The 23,840-nt window shown below is 45.8% G+C and overlaps 1 protein-coding gene across 2 annotated transcripts in view; it reads right to left on the bottom strand.

The window, feature by feature from the left end:
• Positions 1-23,840, bottom strand: part of GALNS (galactosamine (N-acetyl)-6-sulfatase) — a 99,531-nt gene that overhangs the window by 36,715 nt on the left and 38,976 nt on the right. For both annotated transcript variants that reach the window (XM_056526051.1, XM_056526053.1), the window contains exon 2: positions 10,237-10,323. In XM_056526051.1, coding sequence (XP_056382026.1) covers positions 10,237-10,323 — 87 coding nt within the window. The remainder of the gene's footprint in view (positions 1-10,236; positions 10,324-23,840) is intronic.

The raw sequence follows: 23,840 nt of genomic DNA, 5'->3' as shown, positions 1-23,840 counted from the left end.
TTGGAATTCCACCCTCCATATGTTGGACCGACTATACGAACAGAGAAAAGCCATCACCGATTTCTTGATGATCCAAGCGGATAGGGGGACTCCCCTCTGTAACTTTAACCCCTTAAGGACCAAGCCCATTTTCACCTTAAGGACCAGAGCGTTTTTTGCACATCTGACCACTGTCACTTTAAGCATTAATAACTCAGGGATGCTTTTACTTATGAATTTGATTCCGAGATTGTTTTTTCGTGACATATTCTACTTTAACATAGCAGTAAAATTTTGATGATACTTGCATCAAATTTTGCAATTTTCTTTGAAACTCTCTGCTTGTAAGGAACATAGACATACCAAATAAATTATATACTGATTCACATATACAACATGTCTACTTTATATTTGCATCATAAAATTGACGTGTTTTTACTTTTGGAAGACATCAGAGGGCTTCAAAGTTTAGCAGCAATTTTCTAATTTTTCACCAAATTTTCTAAATCTGAATTTTTCAGGGACCAGTTCAGGTTTGAAGTGGATTTGAAGGGCCTTCATATTAGAAATACCACACAAATGACCCCATTATAAAAACTGCACCCCTCAACATATTCAAAATGACATTCAGTAAGTGTGTTAACCCTTTAGGTGTTTCACAGGAATAGGAGGAAAGTGAAGGAGAATATTCAAAATCTGAATTTTTTACACTCGCATGTTCTCGTAGACCCAGTTTTTGTATTTTTTAAGGGGTAAAAGGAGAGAAATCCCCCCAAAATTTGTAACCCAATTTCTCTCGAGTAAGGAAATACCTCATATGTGTATGTAAAGTGTTCGATCGGCACAGTAGAGGGCTCAGAAGGGAAGGAGCGACAATGGGATTTTGGAGAGTGAATTTTTCTGAAATGGTTTTTGGGGGGCATGTCACATTTAGGAAGCCCCTGTGGTGCCAGAACAGCAAAAAAAAATCCACATGGCATACTATTATGGAAACTACACCCCTCAAGGAAGGTAACAAGGGGTACAGTGAGCCTTAACACCCCACAGGTTTTTGACGACTTTTCGTTAAAGTCGGATGTGTAAATTAATTTATAAAATTTTTCACTAAAATGCTGGTTTTCCCCCAAATTTTACATTTTTACAAGGGATAATAGGAGAAAAAGCCCCCCAAAATGTATTAGGCAATTTCTCCTGAGTACGAAAATACCCCATATGTGGCCCTAAACTGTTGCCTTGAAATACGAGAGGGCTCTGAAGTGAGAGCGCGCTATGCGCATTTGAGGACTAAATAAGGGACGGAACCGGATGCAAGAATGACACTTGCCTCCGATACCAAAAATACCCTATGGCAGTGTTTCCCAAACAGGGTGCCTCCAGCTGTTGCAAAACTTCCAGCATGCCTGGAAAGTCAATCGCTGTCCGGCAATACTGGGAGTTGTCTTGCAATAGCTGGAGGCTCCGTTTTGAAAACAGTGTCATGCGAGAAATTTTTTATTTTGGGGGGGGAGGGGGGGCTGTGTAGGGGTATGTGTATGTAGCGTTTTACTTTTTATTTTGTGTAATTTAGTATAGTGTGGTGTTTTTAGGGTACACTCACACGGCCGGGGTCTACAGTGAGCTTCCCTCTGGGAGTTTGAGCTGCGGCGGCAAACTTGTAGCAAGAAGCTCGCTGTAGACCCCCGCCCATGTGAATGTACCCTGTACAGACCTCCAGCTGTTGCAAAACTACCACTACCAGCATGCCCTTTGGCTGTCCGTGCATGCTGGGGTTTGAAGTTATGCAACAGCTGGAGGCACACTGGTTGCAAAACACAGAGTTTGTTACTTAACTCAGTGTTTCGCAACCAGTGTGCCTTCAGCTGTTGCAAAACTACAACTCCCTGCATGTACGGTCTATCAGTGCATGCTGGGAGTTGTAGTTTGCAACAGCTGGAGGCACACTGGTTGCGAAACACTGTGTTAGGTAACAAACTTCACAACCAGTGTGCCTTCAGCCGTTGCAAAAACTACAACTCTCAGCATGCAGTGGCAACTGAGGGCATGCTGGGACTTGTAGTTATGCAACAGCTGGAGGCATACTACTAACACTCCCAGCATGCCCTTTGGCTGTCCGTGCATGCTGGGGGTTGTAGTTATGCAACAGCTGGAGGCACACTGGTTGCAAAACACTGAGTTTGTTACTTAACTCAGTGTTTCCCAAAAAGGGTGCCTCCAGCTGTTGAAAAACTACAACTCCCTGCATGCCCAGACCGCCGAAAGACATGTTGGGAGTTAGTTTAGCAATATCTGGAGGGTCACAGTTTGGTGACCACTGTGCAGTGGTGTCCAAGCTGTAGCCCTCCAGATGTTGCAAAACTTCAACTCCAAGCATGCCCAGACTGTCCAGGCATGCTTGGAGTTGTAGTTCTGCAACATCTGAAGGGCCACATGTTACAGAACTACAACTCCCAGCATGCCTGGACTGTCTGGGCATGCTGGGAGTTGTAGTTTTGCAACATCTGTAAGAGCACAGTTTGGACACCACTGCACAGTGATCTCCAAACTGTGGGCCTCCAGATGTTGCAAAACTACAACTCCCAGCATGACCAGAAAGCCTTTGGCTGTCTGGGCTTGCTGGGAGTTGTAGTTTGGCAACTCCTGGAACGCAGCAGTGAAGATCACTTACCGCTGATCTTCACTGCTGCGTCCGCCGCTGCCTCTGCCGCGGGTCCCAACACGATCGCCGTTCCCGGGACATGATCGCTGGTCCTGGGACCATCCGCCATCTTCCCCCCGCTCTGCCCCGACATCCAGGGGCGGGGCAGAGTGGGGATTTCATCTCTAACCTCCCGCCCCCCTCCTGCCATTGGTCGCTAGTCCTAACGACCAATGGCAGGGGTTTAGGAGCGAGGTGGCAGCTGCCACCTCGCTCCTATCACTCAGGATGGATCGGAGCGGTCTCTGACTGCTCCGATCATCCCTATTTTCCGGGCGATCTGGTCACCAGAGACCTGATCAGCCCGGAACCCCGCAAGTCCTTGTCATTAGTCAGTGACTAACTGACTGACTAATGACAATGATCTGCAGCAGGGGACCAGTCTGACTGGTCCCCTGCTGCATAGTGTCATCGGTCAGCTGTCCAGAACAGCTGAGATGACGTTTCTATCACCATGCCAACGGACATGGTGATAGAAAATGTATTGGACGTGTATACACGTCCATTTGCGTTAAGTCACAGAAAAAAATGGACGTGTATACACGTCCATTTGCGGGAAGGGGTTAATGTCAACCAGTGGCAGCTCATACGTGACACCTGCCGTTTGCTCAAGCCCTTTGAGAAAGCCACATTATTAGTTAGAAAAAGACAAAGAAGGAGCGCTCCATGGTGTAATATCGCCAAATCAATGTAAGACACTAGGTGGAAAATAGCGCTTACCAAAACAAGTTGTGCATGAGCCAGCACAACTTGGGTGAGAGTATGTGATAGTGGTCCACTGCTGCCGTTCCACCAGTGTAGCAATGCAAAACAAAAACCTCCAAGGAACGTGGAGTTCAGGTGCTGAAGGACCAAACAGGGTAGAAGCGGTAAAACATTTATTCCCAGTATGCAACGCGCTTCGCGCATGTGCGCTTCATCAGCATTATTAGTTAGTCACCAGGATTACGGAATGTAAAATGTCATTCCACTGCTTCATCTACTACAACACGTGTTGGAAACAATGGCTGGTCAGGGCACTGGAGACATGGCACCTACATCTCATGGCCACATGAGCCCTGTGGGGGCTGAACTGGAGGGGGAGGGGCACAGTGTAGCACAGATTAGGTTTCGCGAGATGGGCGCTTTTTCTAGTCATCTGAGGAGGAGCAGGAGCAGCTAGAGGGTTATGAGGAAGGTGAGACAGAGAATCCAGACACACTGTGGCAGTATGCAGTGGAGATGGAGGCAGGGAGTCCCTCCGAGTCACTTGCACAAATTGCACGATGCATTCCCACTTTCTTGCGTAGTGACCGCCGAATTGTCACCATTCGGCAGCGCGATGACTTCTGGCTCTCCACCTTATTGGACCCTGGCTACCACCACAAAATGGGGGCCTTTTTTACACCCACTGAGGGGGGAGGACAAACTGACCTACTACAGAGACATCCTACGTAGTCAGTTGTCCAATGCAATCTGCGCCATCGTCCATCCTCTCAAAGGTCTGACTCGGGGGCCCTCTGCGCTAACCTTCCACTGTCATGGCTGCTGGGGAGGGGTGGCAGGAGCAGTATCAGCTCCTTCAGCAGCAGAATGAGTCTACAGTCGCTGATGAGTAGCTTTCTTCACCCGCATAGTGAAGCAACTCATCAGCAGCAGGTAGACCTGGAGCAGGACCTGAACCAGCAGGTGGTGGCATACCGTGACATGACCATGCCAACACACCTTGAAGAGCCGCTGGATTTCTGAGCAGCCAAATTTGATTAGTGTGCCATCAGAGCGGATGTTTAGTGTGGCAGGGGCCATAGTATCCCCAAGGAGAACTCGCCTGTCCATGATAAATGTGGAGAGACTGACCTTTGTGAAGATGAATCAGGCATGGATCAGCCAGGATTTCCACCCACAAATGCCTAATGCATCAGAGTAGATTGACCATGGTGCCACACCAACACTTCACAAATATGTATAATGCTAAAAATATTTAAAGGGGTACTCCCGTGGAAAGCTTTTTTTTTTTTTTTTATCAACTGGTGCCAGAAATTTAAACAGATTTGTAAATTACTTCTATAAAAAAATCTTAATCTTTCCAGTACTTTTTAGGGTCTGTATACTACGGAGGAAATGGTTTTATTTTTGGAACACAGAGCTCTCTACTGACATCATGACCACAGTGCCCTCTGCTGACATCTCTGTCCATTTTAGGTATTGTCCAGAGCAGCATATGTTTGCTATAGGGATTTTCTTCTTCTCTGGACAGTTCTTAAAATGGACAGAGATGTCAGTAGAGAGCACTGTGGTCATGATGTCAGCAGAGCTCTGTGTTCCAAAAAGAAAACCATTTCCTCTGTAGTATTCAGCAGCTAATAAGTACTGGAAGGATTACGATTTTTTAATAGAAGTAATTTACAAATCTGTTTAACTTTCTGGCACCAGTTGATTTAAAAAAAAAGTTTTCCATGGGAGTACCCCTTTAAGGCACTGCTCCCCAGTTAGACATTCCTCGGCATAAGACCACAAGTAAGTATTGAGGATATGCATTACGTAAAACTTAACCTTTAATATTATTCTTAGGATAAAATATATGTACCCCAATTTTTTTTTTAAATCAAGCAAAAGTAAAGGTGTGCAAAAAATACCTTGTGCCACCTACACCACCAAGTATTGATGTGATGCAAAGACCTCTAAAAGGTGGAAGGGAACAACGTATGGTCCATTGTAACTGGTGGGGTTAAAAACTTTCCCTGTAAGGTCCTACTCTTGCATTATTAATTCCCTTCTTGGCAAGTGTTACCCGCCCTAAAAAGGGCGGCCCCACACAGGGATCTCTCCCTATTTCCTCCTACAAACAGCGCCATTTCCCAGGGTTTTTAGGTGGAAATAGAGAGTTTCCTGTGTGGGGCCGCCCTTTTTAGGGTAACACTTGCCAAGAAGGGAATTAATAGGGCGAGAGTAGGGCCTTACAGGGGAAGTTTTTACCCCCACCTGCTACAATGGACAATACGTTGTTCCCTTCCACCTTTTCGAGGAAAGTGTTACTCATCTTAAAAAGGGCGGCCCCACTTAGGAACCAATCCCTATTTCCCCCTAAAAACCCTGGGAAATGGAGGTGGAAATAGGGAGAGGTTCCTGTGTGGGCCCGCCCTTTTTAGGGCGAGTAACACTTGCAAAGAAGGGAATAATAATGTGAGAGTAGGGCCTTACAGGGGAAGTTTTTACCCCCACCGGTTACAATGAACCATACGTTGTTTCCTTCCACCTTTTAGAGGTCTTTGCATCACACCAATACTTTGGGGTGTAGGTGGCACATGGTATTTTTTGCACACCTTTCCTTTTGTTTGATTTAAAAAAAAAATTGGGGGTCCATATATTTTATCCTAAGCATAGTATTAAAAGTTAAGTTTTACGTAATGCATAACCTCAATACTTACTTGTGCACACTAACAGTTTTACAAAAGAGACCGTTTTCTTCTGCCTACCTGCCTCAGCTACTATTCTGATCCTGCCACCCGCCTGATGCCACACATCTGATGCCAAGTTCTCCTTTTTTCACCCACCTTCGTCACCGGGTACTGGTATTGCCACCCACCGCACCACTCTGTCACTGGGTCACTTTCAGGAGTCCTGATGATGCTGCTGCCACCTCCAGGCTGTCTCATTCTGCCACCATATTTTCTCCTCATGCTGATGCAAGCTCCAGGCTGTCTCATTCTGCCACAATATGTTCTCCTCATGCTGATGCCAGCTCCAAGCTGCCTCATACTGCCACAATATGTTCTCCTCATGCTGCTGCCACCTCCAGGCTGTGTAATTCAGCCACTATATGCTGCTGCCAACTCCAGGCTGTGTGATTCAGCCACTATGTGGTCTCCTCATGCTACTGCCACCTCCAGGCTGTATGCTTCAGCCACTATATGTTCTCATGCTGCCGCAAACTCCAGGCTGTGTGATTTAGCCACTATATGCTGCTGCCAACTCCAGGCTGTGTGATTCAGCCACTATGTGGTCTCCTCATGAGGCCGCCAACTCCAGGCTGTGTGATTCAGCCACTATATGGTCTCCTCATGCTGCCGCCACCTCCACGCTGTGTCATTCAGTCACTATATGGTCTGCTCATGCTTCCTCCACCTCCAGGCTGTGTCATTCAGCCACTAGATGTTCTCCTCATGCTGCCGCAAACTCCAGGCTGTGTCATACAGCCACTATATATGCTGCTGCCAACTCCAGGCTGTGTCATTCAGCCACTATGTGGTCTCCTCCTGCTGCCGCCAACTCCAGGCTGTGTAATTCAGCCACTATATGTTCTCCTGATGCTGCCGCCACCTCCACGCTGTGTCATTCAGCCACTATATGGTCTCCTCATGCTGCCGCCACCTCCATGTTGTGTCAATCAGCCACTATATGGTCTCCTCATGCTGCCACTACCTCCACGCTGTGTCATTCAGCCACTATATGGTCTCCTCATGCTGCCACCACCTCCACGCTGTGTCATTCAGCCGCTATATGTTCTCCTCATATTGATTCCACGTAACGACAACTCAATTAAGTTCCCTTATGAAAAGTTCATCCCAAATATATGCCCGTACGCACATGAATAAGGGGGTCCACCCCTGAAACGTTGTGCCATGACTGGTGAAACTACACAATATGCTGCTAATATGCTGTTTTAAAAGGTCCTGCGAGACTAGCCGATGTACAATATGAAAAATGACAATTAAAGCCGGAGGAATTTTTCCAATGTAACCGTGAGTTATGTGAGTTATGTCTTGAATTTCAACTCACTTGCAATGATTTAATATAGTTGGCAAGCAGTCATTATATATTTGCCCTATGCATGTGTATCCTCATACTTATGCCACCTCCAGGCTCTGTCATTGTGCCGCTCTACAACAGTGATTCTAATAGCGACACCTCTGATCTGCATGTCATACTGAATAAAAGTATTATTTCACTAACCCAGCACACAACCTATGCGTGCTACAGTAAGGCAAAGTGTTCTACACCCCTATTGAGGCTCTCTGTAGGCCATAAATAGCTGTTTTTAATAGCGTTTCACCGCGAATAAATACGAACCGAAAAAAAATTGGGGGGAAAATTCGGCAAATTGGCCGAATTGAATTTTTCGAAAATTCGGTCATCTCTACTGTCAATAAAAAGTGTTTTCCAGCAGAGTACCCCTTCAAGGACCAAACCAATTTTCATTTTTGCACTTTCGTCTTTTCCTCCTCCTCTTCTACAAATCATAATGCTTTCAGATTTGCACCTACAGACCCATATAAGGGCTTGTTTTTTGCGTCACCAATTGTACTTTGTAATGACATCAACCATTTCATAACAAAATCTACGGCAAAACTGACAAAAAATATATTTGTGCAGAGCCTTGCAGGCACAGTGTGGTACAACTGTGATGTCCCAATCAGCTAAGAGGACGGCGGGAGGGCCCTTACCTGCCTCCTCGCCGTCCGATTGTTTCCTCAAGGCATAGCATTTAACGTTGTATGCAATCTAATGATTGCATGTAATAGTCCCCTATTGGGACTAAAAAATTGTGTAAAAAAAAGTTTAAAAAAAATATTTAATAAATGTGACTTAACCCCTTCCCTAATAAAAGTTTGAGTCATCCCCCTTTTCCCATTTAGAAAAAAAAAATTTAAACAAAAGTAAACAAACATATATGGTATTGCTGCATGCATAAAAGTCCAAACTATAAACATATAATGTTAATTAAGCCGCACGGTCAATGGCGTATATGTAAAAAAATACCAAAGTCCTGAATTGCGTATTTTTGGTCACTTTGTGTACCTTAAAAAGCGACCAAAAAGTCCCATCAAAATAAAATGGTACTGATAAAAACTACAGTTCACAGTGCTAAAAATGAGCCCTCATACAACTCCATAATAAAGAAAAAAGTTATAGGGGTCAGAAAAGGACATTATTAAACATGCAAATTTTTTTTTTTAAAGAAGCTAAAGCAAATAAAACCTTGGGTATCTTTGTAACCGTATGGACCTACAGAATAAAGATAAGGTGTCATTTTTACAGAAAATGTTGTCCCACAAATAATTTTTTATTGGTTTCACCATAGATTTTTATGGTGAAATGATTGATGTCATTACAAATACAATTGGTGGCGCAAAAAACAAGCCCTTATATGGGTCTGTAGGTGGAAAATTTATAGCGTTATGTGAGGTGAGATGGGAAAAACAAAAGTGAAAAAAAAACTTCTGTCCTTAACGGGGTAAACCACTGGAAAACATTTTTTTTTTTAAATCAACTGGTGCCAGAAAGTTAAACAGATGTAAATTACTTCTATTAAAAAAATCTTATTCCTTCCAGTACTCATCAGCTGCTGTATGATTCACAGGAAGTTCTTTTCGTTTTGAATTTCCTTTCTGCCTGACCACAGTGCTCTCTGCTGAAACATCTCTCCATTTTAGGAACTGTCCAGAGTAGGAGCAAATCCCCATAGCAACCTCTCCTGCTCTGGACAGTTCCTAAAATGGACAAAGGTGTCAGCAGAGAGCACGTTGGTCAGGCAGAAAGGAAATTAAAAAACAAAAGAACTTCCTGTGGATCATAACAGCAGCTGATAAGTACTGGAATGATTAGGATTTTTTTTAATAGAAGTAGTTTACAAATCTGTTTAACTTTCTGGCACCAGTTGATGAAAAAAAAATATTTTCCAGTGGAGTACCCCTTTAAGGTTAAAATTGTGATCAAAAATGCACAGCTTTGGACTTTGTTTAAAAAATGGGAAAAGGGGGGTTATTCAAACTTTTATTAGGGAAGGGGTTAAATCACATTTATTAACTTCTTGTTTTAGGCTAGGTTTCCACTTGATTTTTTTTCTGGCAGTTTTTGGAAAACTGCCACTGCAGTTTTTGAGCCAGAGAATTCAGGGAAAAGAAGTTTCTGTATGGTTACAACTGAAAAACAGTCACGTTCTGGTCTTATTCCCTGAAATTGAGAAAATGAGAAATAGCTGTGTACCATGGAGGGCACTCTCAGAAGCTAAATAACAGCAGAAAGGCTATGTTCACATGCAGGAATTTCCATGCACACAGATTCTGCAGCAGCAGAGTCCCATTACTTTCAATGGGATTCTGCTGCACTGTGCATATGGCAGAATATCCGCACAAGAAACATCTGGCACGGAAATTCTAATTCCTGTGTCCGCAGAAAGGATGAACATGTCTATTCTTTCTTCAGACTCCGCATGGAATGCATTTCAGTCTATGAAAAGGCGCATTCCTTAGGGGCCCTAGTGCCGGCATATCATGCATACAGTTTGCATAATGTCCACTCAGAGATCCTCCACTCCAGTCCAGCAAGAAATGGCAATTATAAATAAAGGACTAACATTGCTTTGATATTCAGCAATGATTTAATATTTTACCAACACCAGTATTATATTAAAGCTCAGAAAGTTTTGAACCCTATAATAACTATATGTAATGATTCTTCAGGCAGCATTGGGAGTTCATGAAACATTAGTTGAGTCTTATGTAATTCTGCTTGCAATATTACATGGAACTTTCCTGTATGTGGGATATACACAACCCTGGTGGGATCTTCCAGCCACTCACCATGACAGCCAGGTCAAACATTCGCTGATATGGTCGCCTCCAGAGAGCACAGATTCCCAGTGCAAGATCACAAAGGAAATCCTCTGCCTGTCAACAAGATAGAACAGGAGGGAATAAGGGAGAACTGAATCCTACATAGCATTATGACAACATAGTAAAGCTTACAGAGCACCTGCTACTCTGCATACAAATCTAATTACTCAGATTTATTTAGTAGGTGAGTAAGAAGTGCCGTCCCATTGGCCCCATAAGTGTAAGCCTGTGTTTCCACATTCAGTTTTTGAGGCCCAAGTCAGGAGCAAACAATAAATGGAGGAGATAAGGCTGGCGTTACGCATAGCAATTTTTTTTGCCAGAAGAAAGCAGGACAAAGAAGTACAGGGATGTGAAAACCTATTGCCCGACGCCCTTAGCCCCCCTGGTGGGCTAGTGGGGTGGATGCCCCCCCTCCGCAGCGCAATCCCAGGGGGGGGGGGGGGGGTATACGGACGATAAACTATAGAGGTAGCTGGAGGGCTTACCTCTGCTTCACTGGTGTCTGTAGCTCTGTCGATAGAGCCCGGCTGGACCAGGCTCTATCAATGGATCACATAGCACACAGATAAATGGAGTTCAATATTGATATGTGTGAGGAATCTAATGATTCCTCCTAAAAGTCTAATAAAGTGTAAAAAAAAAAAAAGTTTTAATAAAAGTTTAAAAGACACACATTAACCCCTTCCATCTTAAAAGTTCAAATCACCCCCTTTTCCTAAATAAAAAAAATGTAAACATAATAAAAATAAACATATTTAGTATCACTGTGTGCGTAATTGTACGAACTATTAAAATATAACATTATGTATCCCATACGGTAAATGACGTAAATGTTAAAAAAAATACCAAACCACAGAATTGCAATTTTTATAATATCCCAGAAAAAAAAAGAGTTAAAAAGCGATTAAAAAGTCAGATCAATACCAAAATGGTACCGATACAAAAAACAGATCATGTGGCAATAAATGAGCACTCATACAGCTACAGTAGACAAAAAATGGCAATAAAACAAATTTGAAAAAGTTCAGAATTTTTTTAAATTAGTAAAAAATGACGGAAACGATACAAATCTGGTATTGCTGTAATCAGGCGCCTAAAGTATCAAAACAACATGTTATCTCAACCACAAGGTAAACGGTGTAGAAAAGAAAACCACCAAATTTGCTAAATTATCTTTTACTATTTCAATTTCACTTCACCGATTTTATATATAAATATATATTTTTTTTCATTCTTTTTTTTTGGTTCTGAGAATGTTATTGAAAAATGAGAAGGTATCATTATAGTAGGTAGTTATGGCTATTATAGGGCGAGGAGGAAAAAATTAGTGTAAAATCGAAAATTGGCCACGGACAAGTGGATCGCCATGAGGGACAAGTAGATTTTGCTCTGTTTTAGTCCCGTGGACAAGTAGTTTTTTTTATTAAATTTCCTCACCCCTGAAGTATAAGGTCCCATGCACATTACAGAAATTCAATGAGGACTTTGGTTGCTGAATTCCACCAGGACATCTGCAACGTCTGAAATAAGGTTTAATTTCACTCAAAATTTGCAGTAGAAATTAACCCCTGTAATTCGAAGTGCCATTTCTTAATGGGCTTTTGTGGGCGGATTCCACTGAAAGAATGAACATGTTTATTCTTTCAGCAGAATCCAGATGCACATCAGAAGTTCTGCTATAGAACTTTTATAGTGTGTACTGAGCAGCAGAAACCCATTGAATTAAATGGAATTCTGCTGCAAAGGGATTCCACTGGGAATTAACCCCTAGAGAACGCAAGGCGTTGATATATGCCCGGGCTGCCTGGAACTAAGTGCATCATTGGGTACATTTATGCCCTGTGGCATGTATGGAGCTGCGCTTGCTTCATAGGCTGCTAATAGCAGCCATCAGCGATCCTGCTAATGTCCGCCATTAAACCATTAGATGCCATTAGAGCAATACTAAACACAGTGTCTAAAGCATTGCTGTGGCTTTGTGATACTCACTGGACCACCAGCAGTACAATTGCAGGGGTCTGATAGGTCAAGATGGAAGCCAGATCTCTGCTCACCTGCTCCAAGGCCCTCTGGGAATCCTCTTGTATGGTCTGCCTTCTGGCAGACTATACAATTAGACTGCAATATCACTAATCAGTGCTATGCCTATGTAAAGCACTGAACAGCAATAGTAGTCAAAAGATTCATATAAATAGTCCCCTGTGGGCCATTACATTTTTTTTTTAAGTTTTAAAATAAATAAAGATATTTAGTATTGTCACATGCAAAAATCTGTGAACTACTAAAATATAACTGTCAGGGACCGACCAGGGGACAGGGAGAGTGAGCCCTAAACTGACCCTAAAAATTCTTTCTGTGTGGGACAGAATGGGAATTTCTGCGACAGATGCGTCCGATGCAGAAATTCCACCATGTGCATGGTGCAGCAGAATCCCATTACAAATGACTGCTGCTATGGAATTTCCAAACTAGATTTTTCCGCTGCTGAAATCCTCCAGCATGCCGTTACCATTGACGGCAGTGCAGTGCGTGCATATTTCTGTCGAACAAATGAACATGTTCATTCTTTCAGCGGATCAATTTCAGTGGCGAAATTCGCACGACCTTGATAAATAAATCGCACGTAAGAAAAACCAGGGAAACCCGCTAACAAAAGCATTTTTAAAGCAGAAAAGTTTTCCCTTATGTTAATAGCCGAAGTTCTTTATCTACCCTTTGTTACCAGTAGCGTTGCTAGAAAGTGACGTGGAGAGGGTGCGTACCGCATTGGGTGACACCTGGCACTAAATAGCTGCACTCCCAACTATCCCGCAACAACCTACCCACCCTCCTCAGAAATTAAAAAATATTAAAAACATACTAAGCCGCACCGTGAATATCCGTAGGCTTTTTTGTTTAATTTTGAGGCCGCATGTTGTGATGTTGATGGGCAGAGTCTTGCAGGAGTTTATGTCAGGAAGGAAGACAGCGTAGCACAAGCAGGCACATAAACAATAGTGAAGCCTCCCCCCCCCCCCCCAAAAAAAAAACCAGGGGTATTGGGGGTCTAATCAGCATGTAGGAGGGTCGGTGTGACTTATGTTAGCTGACTGTTTTGGGGTTTTTGGATCCGGTTTATGGGTAGGTTCCGCTTTCATGAAGAATAGTAATGTAGAGGGGAGGGTGGACTGCCGGCATAATGCACAGTAATGGAGGGGACAGTGAAAAAAAACCCAGTGAAAACAGGCAATTGCTCCCCCCCCCCCCTTGAGATTGCTGCCCCCACCTCCATACTCTAGCATGGTGGAGCGGGAGCTTTCAGCTTCCGCTCCACCATTAATCCACCTTTCTCACGCTGCCTGCTCTTTGTTTGCAGAATTTGAGCTGGGGGGACGCGATCCACAGCAGAGTGGCGCGATGACATCACATCTTCGCGCCAGCGCAGAGAGATCACGTCACTGCAGTTCGCACAGTGCCTGAACAGTAAGCTGTTTGCTGGGCTACCTAATTTTCGTTTTTGTAAGATCCTGCAGTAGAGTTTGTGTTTGTGTGAATGTGTGTGTCTGAATGTGTGTGTGTGTCTGTGTTTGTGAGTGTGTGTGTACATTGGCAGAAAAATAATTGCATTAAAAGACTCATGCACAGTGTAAGTAAAAAAAAAAACTGTAGAAAACACCACAGGGGCATTGTATGGTACACAGTGCCTTGTGAAAACATAGTGGCACATAAAAGGGGACATTTATTGTGAGGGGCACATGACAGGGGCATTATATGTGAGGGGCACATATCATGTGTCCCACTGTTATGTGCTCCTCAATATAATGCCCCATGTACGCCAGCATGTACGTGTCCTAAAATTACCAAGGTGTGCAGTGTGTATTTTCAACCTTAAAATTAATAGAGTTATATAGTTACCGTATATACTCGAGTATAAGCCGAGTTTTTCAGCACGATTTTTCGTGCTGAAAACACCCCCCTCGGCTTATACTCGAGTGAACTCTCCACCCGCAGTGGTCTTCAACCTGCGGACCTCCAGAGGTTTCAAAACTACAACTCCCAGCAAGCCCGGGCAGCCATCGGCTGTCCGGGCTTGCTGGGAGTTGTAGTTTTGAAACCTCCGGAGGTCCGCAGGTTGAAGACCACTGCGGCCTTCGACATCATCCAGCCCCCTCTCAAACCCCTTTAGTTCTGTACAGTACTCACCTCCGCTCGGCGCTGGTCCGGTGCTGCAGGACTGTCCGGAGAGGAGGTGGTCCGGTGGGATAGTGGTTCCGGGCTGCTATCTTCACCGGGGGCGCCTCTTCTAAGCGCTTCGGGCCCGGCCCCAGAATAGTCACGTTGCCTTGACAACGACGCAGAGGTACGTTCATTGCCAACGTACTTCTGCGTCATTGTCAAGGCAACGCCTCTATTCCGGGCCGGAAGCGCCGAGAAGAGGCGCCCCCGGTGAAGATAGCAGCCCGGAACCACTATCCCACCGGACCACCTCCTCTCTGGACAGTCCTGCAGCACCGGACCAGCGCCGAGCGGAGGTGAGTACTGTACAGAACTAAAGGGGGTGAGAGGGGGCTGGATGATGTCGAAGGCTGCAGTGGTCTTCAACCTGCGGACCCCCGGAGGTTTCAAAACTACAACTCCCAGCAAGCTCGGACAGCCGATGGCTGCCCGGGCTTGCTGGGAGTTGTAGTTTTGAAACCTCTGGAGGTCCGCAGGTTGAAGACCACTGAGGGCGGATGATGAGAAGAGGATGATGAAGGGGGGGGGTGTGGGATGATGACAAGAGGATGATGAAGGGGGGGTGTGGGATGATGAAGGGGGGTGGGGATGATGACAAGGGGATGATGAAGGGGGGTGTGTGGGATGATTACAAGGGGATGATGAAGGGGGGTGGGGATGATGACAAGGGGATGATGAAGGGGGGTGGGGATGATGACAAGGGGATGATGAAGGGGGTGGGGATGATGACAAGGGGATGATGAAGGGGGGTGGGGATGATGACAAGGGGATGATGAAGGGGGGATGTGTGGGATGATGACAAGGGGATGATGACAGGTGATGATGATGAGGGTCTGGATGATGACAGGGGGGGATGATGTATTTCCCACCCTAGGCTTATACTCGAGTCAATAACTTTTCCTGGGATTTTGGGTTGAAATTAGGGGTCTCGGCTTATACTCGGGTCGGCTTATACTCGAGTATATACGGTATATAATAAATTTTTCCATAATTAACATTAATGTAGTAGCTTTGTTTCATGATGCTGAACAAGAACAGTTGTTAAAGTGGGTGTTAATTTTCTTTTTCTGCAGACGTATGCATTTCTGCAAGCCAGGTTGGACCTGGGATACATATGCGACTTTTAAACGGAGATGCTAATTTTTTTCTTCATAAATAGCGACTATCGCATTTGATGAATACATGACCACTGCAAAGTAAAAAAAAAAAAAACACTACGTGAGAAGATTTCAGAAAGGTGCGTTGGAATAAGCAAAAATCAAAAAGTCGCAGCATGTATAGAAAAGTCGCACGTGCGCAAGTACGTGCTACTTTTTTAAGCAAAACAAAATCTACTATGGAGCTTGATAAAACTCCTTTTGTATGTACTGTGCGAAATGAGGTACATGATAAAAGCTTTAAAAGGAAGCCTAGGAATGCAGATTGTTAATTGTCACCTATACGGTGCTTGGTTCTACCTCTGGTACTTTGGCACAGGTGATGTCAGGATTAACCCTTTCACTGACACAAGAGACATTCTAATGAGAATGGAGATAATAACCGAGCAGGAGGTTCCGTTATGTTCAGACTAGGCGCATAGATTGCTTTGGAAATCTCCTACTGATGGATGACCCTCACCTCCCTCCCTCTTTTTCCAAGACCTGCCTGTCCTGTCCCTGGGGCCCTGAGCACAGGTGTACAGTGCACTCACTTCATTTATTATAATTGCTCCTTTGGTGCTCGACTTGAGCTTCCGGTGCGGGGAGCAGCTGGAGATGAAGACACTGAAGTCACATTCCTGATGCTGAAGAGACCTGTGGGACCCTAGGTCTGGTTGCATGTCATATGCCTTGGACTGTCTATATAATGGTACAGTAAAACAAAGCATGTATTTACCCATCTGTCACTGTTTATAGTAGACTGATTGCTTTCCTCTATAATATGGGCATCATAATCAAGTTGGAACAATACAAAGACATGAAGGCTACAAAGGCTTTGTACAAAACATATTTCTAAGGCTCTTTTCACATTTGCCTCCAGGTAGTAATGCTAATTCTTGCCATCAAATATACTGGAGCCTCAATAGAATCCTGATGACTCCAATATAGGTCAATGGGATCTTTCATGACTCATTGGCTCCAGTTTAAAAACAAATCCATAATGGCTGACATGGCTCATTGTAAAATTTAATTGTAAAAGTCCAGAAAACATAAACTGCAGCAATATGTACCGCATAATCCATACCTCCAGTAACAGACAGAAGAAAATAGAATAATTTAAATGAGAATCACATTCTGACCCCCTGGAGATAAATTGCTTCATTGATTCTGTGTCGTACAAAGATTTATCTCTGGAGACCGCAGCTTTGTTACTTTAGTGTTTTATCATTCACTTAATAGCTCTCAGATGGCTGGATCTATGGACACATCGAAAGATCTGTCCATAGATTCTAAGTGTAATTTTGTATTGTGACATTTAATAGAAATTTCAAAAAAAGAAATACTTTCCAGTTCTGAGGTTCCAATTACTAGACAGGGTATTGCCTCCCATGGCATCCATAGGCCCTAATAGAGCATATAGACACATCCATAGGCCCTAATAAAGCATATATACACACCCATAGGCCCTAATAGAGCATATAGACAGTGTTTGTCCTGATGGAACAACCTCTTTACAGGAGTACTCTGGTGGAAAACTTTTTTGCTTTAAATCAACTGGTGCCAGAAAGTTGAACAGATTTGTAAATTATTTCTTTTTTTTTTTTAAAGGTTTTATTTATAATTCCAAAATTAACAACAACACAATACATGGGTAGAATAACATATAGCTGGAGATAAAGCCCCAACCACCCCCGGAAAAAAAAGGGAGTACATGACCCGCAGCACATCACCATTACAGCAGGTACTAGGAGATCCACCCCCAGCTGACACAAAACAGAAAACAAGACACTGACAACACACTCACACTCATGCACACACACTTCCTGGATGATCCCCACCGTCCCTGCAAGAGAAGGGCAATCCTCTTACCCAGGAGAACTTACACGCTCCGGTGGGACAACCGACTCCCCTATAAGGAGCCATGGCATCCAAATGTTGTCAAATTTCTTAGGGCATTTACGGCTAATGTACAACAATCTGTACATCGGTACATATTTGTTAACTAGGTTAAACCAACTTGTAATGGGGGGAGTAGAAGTATCCTTCCAGGCCATAATCAGCACCTTCCGGGCACAAAACAATAGAAATCACATAAGAAGGCACCTATGGGAGCCCGAGACTAATTCATCAATGACCCCCAACAGACATACAGCAGGGGAAAACACATAGGGGAATTCCAAGTGGTCCGACAGGAACTGTAACACCTCCCTCCAGAAGGGTTCCACACATGGACAGCTCCACATAGCATGGAGCAGAGTGCCCACTTCTACCTGACACCTAAAACATACATCTGAAGTAGAGACACCCATTTGAGTCTAACCGGAGTATAATATAGCCGATTATAAGTCTAACCTGAATAAGTAAATCTCTAGCACTGACCACCGTAGGATAGTACGACTTAACAACTTCTTTCCATTGCTCCCCCGATAAACCTGGCAGATCTACTGCCCATTTCTCAAAGGCCAACTCGAATGGAGCAGGACCCACCGACTGCAGCAATGCATAAGCTTGGGTCAAAGGTTTAGTAAGATCGGTGGTTCCCAGCAGCAACTCCACTTCAGAAAAGGCAGGGGTCACATCAAGCGAGCCAAATTGCGCCACCACCACGTGTCTCAACTGGAAGTACCGAAACTGGGCACTCTGAGGGAGATTAAAGCGGTCACACAGTGCCTGGAATGTAGGGAAAGAAGAAAAGTCCCCAAACAAATGCGTGGCGAATTTGACTCTGTGAGCACTCCAGAACCCGGCAGCCTCCAACTCCTGTAGGTGCTCAAGATGAGGATTCCCCCACAGGGGTGCCCTGGGAGACAGTAGCGGCAACGGGAAGCATCTAGAAACCACCGACCACACCTCAGCCACAGTCCTAATAGAGGGTAACAACTTAGAAGAGGTGGTAAATCTATAAAGGGTATTAGTCAGTGTTTCATACGAACCCATGAGAGCTCCCGCTAGAGCAGTAGAAGCGTTCGCCAGATCCACCAGGCAGCATACACCAGTTGAGAAGCTAGAAAATAATTGTGCCAATAAAAGGATCTCAAAATGCCACTCAGTCTCATAAAAAATCTCTTGGGGGGAATCACAGGGGATAGGTGAAAGAGATAGAGAAACTTCGGAAGATATATCATTTTAAACACATTAATCCTGCCCGCCAGAGACAGGGGCAGAGGGGACCAGGCCTGTAATTTGTTAGTAACAGATAGCACACAGGGTCCAAATCTAACTTCACATAGTCCCGCACATTGGCAGAAACCTCTACTCCCAAATATTTAAAGTGAAAGACTACCTGCAACGCATGAGGAAGTGAAGGGACCTGACTGGCCGACACAGATAGCTGCATCAAGTAAGAGTTGGCCCAATTGACCCTAAGACCGGAAAAAGCACCGAAATCATCTAGGAGAGTAAATAAGGCCCCAAGGGAACAATTGACATCCGCTAAGTAAACCAAGGTATCATCTGCATACAAGGACACTTTTTCTTCCAAGGGACCTCTACAGACCCCGCTAATACGGGAGGACGCCCGAATAGCAGCAGCCAGGGGCTCAACTGCCAGGGCAAACAAAAAAGGGGATAGGGGACACCCTTGCCGCGTTCCCCTTCCTAGCGGGAAGGAGTCAGAAACCTCCAAGTTGGTACGCACCCTAGCTCTAGAACAGTCATAAAGTAACCGCACCCACGCCCGAAACCGAGGACTAAACCCCAGGGCCCCCAACACCCCTCGCAAGTACAGCCATTCTACCGAATCAAAGGCTTTATAAACATCTAGGCTAACGACATATCCCCCAGAAGCATCCTCCGCAGCAGCAGCTATGTTGAGCTATAATCTCTGAACATTAATATTCGTAGCCCTACCCGGCATAAAACCCGTCTGGTCAGGATGGATGACAGCGGCTAGAACCCTACACAGCCGATTGGCCAACACTTTAGCCAGAAGTTTGATATCTACATTAAGGAGAGAAATTGGCCTGTAAGAATCCAGCAGAGTCAGATCCTTGCCCGGCTTGGGAAGAACTACAATAAGGGCTTCTCTCATAGAGTCAGGGAGTCTCCCAGCCTCTAGGGCCACACTAAAAAGATTCTGCAGAATAGGGACCAGCCGCTCCTCATTCGCCCTGTACCAATCCCCAATCATCCTATCCAGCCCCGGAGTCTTTCCTGGTGGTAAAGAAGCAATAGCCCTCGATATTTCATCATCAGTGAAGGGGGCATCTAACTCATGTGCCTGTGCTGTAGTTAGGGGGGGAGAGGCAAACCCCTTAAAAAGGAAACCAAACCTACCGGGACAGACGGTGACTGAGAGGTATACAGATCTCTATAGAAGTCCCTAAACACCTTGTTAATACCATTCGGATCAGTCTCCAGTGTCCCATCGGCCCCCCTAATACAGGGTATGGCAGCCACCGGTCTACTTTCTCTAGCCAAATATGCCAATAACCTGCCATTTTTATCTCCAAATTCGAATAATGCAGCCTCCCTATTCACCATTTTTTTCTGAACCCTTTCCTTCTATAGAATTAATAGGGCTCACTGAGCATTTAACCATTTATTTTCAGTGTCAGGGGAAGGGTTCCGCACCACCTCTGCCTCCAGAATGCCAATTTCCACCTGCCATGCCCTCTCCTTAGCCGAGTAAGACCTCCACTGCCCAGCAACCCCAGCCATAAAGGCCCCCCTGACATGTGCCTTGTATGCATCCCATTGAACTAGCTTGTCGGGGTGGGAGCTATTGAGTTCCCAAAAACAGGTATGGGCTTCTAGAAGTGATGCCGTCACCACCTCCTCCTGCAGCCAGCCAGACCCAAGGACAGTACGAGAGCTGAGTGATCAGAAATCCCCCTAGTGGTATAAAAAGGACTTAGTCACCAATACCGAGACTCCCCTCGCAGAAGACGGAGTGGTAACCCCTCGCTATCCATGCCCTCATCAGGGCTAGTATTTTCTGACCTGATACGTGGGTTTCTTGTAGACAAATCAGGTGAGGGGATAGCTTCTTAACGAAGTCAAAACATAACGCCCATTTAAATTTGGAATTTATGCCCTGAAGATTCCAACTCACAATTCTAAGGGACCTCATCAATCCAGTTTTGACAAGACCAACTACAGCATATGTAGAACCCAATAGGGCCCCCCTGCCCCCTCCCCACGAAGTGCAAGAGATCAAAGGGCATACGTGAGAAATAACTCCAGTTCACGAGGGACTCCGGGAACACACATCACACATACCACAAACCATACAGAAGACAGAACGGACAGACAGACCGAGAGACAAACACAAAAACTAATGCAAAGCAGAACAGAAACATCCCCAACGATACCTGTCTAACACTAAAGAACACGTGCAGACCTTAACCCTGTAACACTAGCCTGACGGAGGAAGCAAAGTCCTAGTGACCTGAACAATCCACAAGCCTCCCACCCACCCAACCCCAACTAACTAAGGGAAAAAAAAAAAACTGGGGCCAACCCACTACTGTACCCATCATAAAGGCCGAAGAGTCCAAGGAGGAAGTCCATGGTAAACTCAAGGAGGGAAGCTAAGGGACAACCTAACCCCCTGCTCTCACTAACTAACAAACAGAAGCAGGACTACTGATCCTGTTGGTAGCTCAGTCTGGAGGAGCAGCCGCAGGAGCCGCATCCACCCCCTGCAAGGCCTCAACCGGGAACGTGAAGAACCTGGTATTCGTCCCATCCACCACACACAGACGGGCTGGGAACAACATGGCATAGCGGTAGCCCTTGGCAAGGAGGCGACCACAAACTTCAGTGAACTTATTCCTCTGGCTGCGCAGCTCCACTGAGAAGTCCAGATAGAACGCCACCCTGCTATCATTAAAGCGCACTTCCCCTTTAAGTCGCACGGCTCTCAGGATAGCGTCTCTGTCCCGAAAATGCGACAGCTTCGCCAGGAATGGCCTAGGAGGAGCCCGGGAGGGGGGGGGGGGGGCGAGCCGGGACCCGATGAGACCTTTCAACAGTAAAGTAAGGGGAGAAGGTATCTGCAGGCAACACATCCTTGAGCCAGGACACCAGGAAGGCCACAGGATCCAGGTCCTCTGCTTTTTCGGGCAAACTCACCAGGCGGATATTGTTGCGTCTCAGTCTATTCTTCATGTCATCTGCCCTGGCAAGAACCGCCTTAATTTGTCTCTGCATGGACGTCACCTGTTCCGGGATAGGCGATAGAGTGTCCTCAATAGTGGAGACCTCAACCTCACCAGTATGTTCGCGGAGCATTTGAGTCTCGTGGCGGAGAAGCACAAAATCTTGACGGAGTTCATCCACCTTAGTAACCATCATGGTTTGGCAGGATGTGAATGCCGCTAACAGTTGCGTAAACTTCTGGTCCACCAAGTCAGCAGTGCATGAAGGGTGATGGGGGGAGCAGCATCCCTCCAAGCTAGGGAACAGAGGGGGAGAGGGAGCAGAAGCTGAGGAGGGGCCCCCCTCCACCCCCGAGGGTCCTGTAAATTGGCTGAGAGTCCTCGCAGCATGTGCAGAAACTTTAGAGACCAAGGGTGTAGTAGAAGATGAGTCTCGCCCGGCATGTTCCTCAGCAGGCGGAGGGCCCTCATCGAGGAGAGCTCATCTCCCAAGGACTGCCTGGCAGCCTCGGCCGCTGGTTTGACCTTTTTCGATCTGCGTCTCGGGCCCCCCATGACCGCCAACAGCAGAGTAGATGCGATGTAGGCACAGCAGAGGCTCAGTGAGGCTACTGTAGAGGTACAGCAGATGCACCATGGGGTACAGTAGATGCTCAGCAGATGCACAGGAAAGTCACAGTAGATGCTCAGCAGATGCACAGGAAAGTCACAGTAGATGTTCCGCAGATGCACAGTAAAGTCACAGTAGTTGCTCTGCAGATGCACAGTAAAGTCACAGTAGATGCTCAGCAGATGTACAGGAATGTCACAGTAGATGCTCCGCAGATGCACAGTAAAGGCACAGTAGATGCTCAGCAGATGCACAGGAATGCCACAGTAGATGCTCAGCAGATGCACACTAAAGTCACTGTAGATGCTCTGCAGATGCTCAGTAAAGGCACAGTAGGTGCTCAGCAAATGTACAGTAAAGTCACAGTAGATGCTCCGCAGATGCTCAGTAAAGGCACAGTAGATGCTCAGCAAATGTACAGTAAAGTCACAGTAGATGCTCAGCAGATGCACAGGAATGTCACAGTAGATGCTCCGCAGATGCACAGTATAGTCACAGTAGATGCTCAACAATTGCCCAGTGAAATCACAGTAGATGTTCAGCAAATGCAGCACAGGCACAGCCATTGCAAAGTGGATTTACCAAGAGTCACAATAGATGCACACAAGCAGTAAAATAGGCCCTCCAGGACCAGCACAGAAGGGCTCCTGTGGTACAGGTGACAAGGACAACTGGGGGGCACCTCACTAGGGACACCTCACTTCCAACAGCTTGTCCCCAAGCTCAATCAGCCAACCACCAACCTCACTCAGGTGTATCAGTAGAAACTGCCTTCAGAGCCAGCACGTGCAGGATCCTCCAATAGCAGCAGAGGGCAGCAGGGGTTAATATCGCTCCCCCTACACCAGCATCAGCAGCCGTCCCCGACACTTTCCTTCACCAGGGCGCGGGAGTTACCCAGGCAACCACTGGCTCCGCCCACGAAGGCAAAAAAATGGCGGCCGCCTCCTTGGACTTATGGCCCCTTATCAAGTTCCTGCGTTCACCCGCCGCACCGCAGGTACCTTCGCTCACCGCCTGGAGCTCTCACCGCCGTCCTTCGTGAGTCCGGCCGCAGCAAGGGCTCTGACCCACGGCTCCACGGCGCTTCCGGGCAGCAGCCACTGGCGTCCGCACCAGTCGGCCTCCTTACAACTTCGCCATCCTGGATGTCGCCAGCGGCACCTCCAGACTCCCCTGCACCACCGGAGTTCTCAGCAGATGAGTCGGGGCCCCAACGGATGCTAAATCAGGATATTCAGAGCTGGGTCAGCGGGAGCACAGCGAGTTGCAACCGCTCAGCTCTCCATGCAAGCCACGCCCCCATAAATTATTTCTATTAAAAAATCTTCATCCTTTCAGTACGTATTAGCTGCTGAATACTACAGAGGAAATTATTTTCTTTTTGGAACACAGAGCTCTCTGCTGACATCACAAGCACAGTACTCTCTGCTGACATCTCTTTCCATTTTAGGAACTGTCCAGAGCAGCATATGTTTGCTATGGGGATTTTCTCCTACTCTG

Source organism: Hyla sarda, chromosome 6 (assembly GCF_029499605.1).
Source record: "Hyla sarda isolate aHylSar1 chromosome 6, aHylSar1.hap1, whole genome shotgun sequence".
NCBI lineage: Eukaryota > Metazoa > Chordata > Amphibia > Anura > Hylidae > Hyla > Hyla sarda.
The sequence above is the reverse complement of the archived record's forward strand: the minus strand, read 5'-3'. Positions and strand labels throughout refer to the sequence as shown.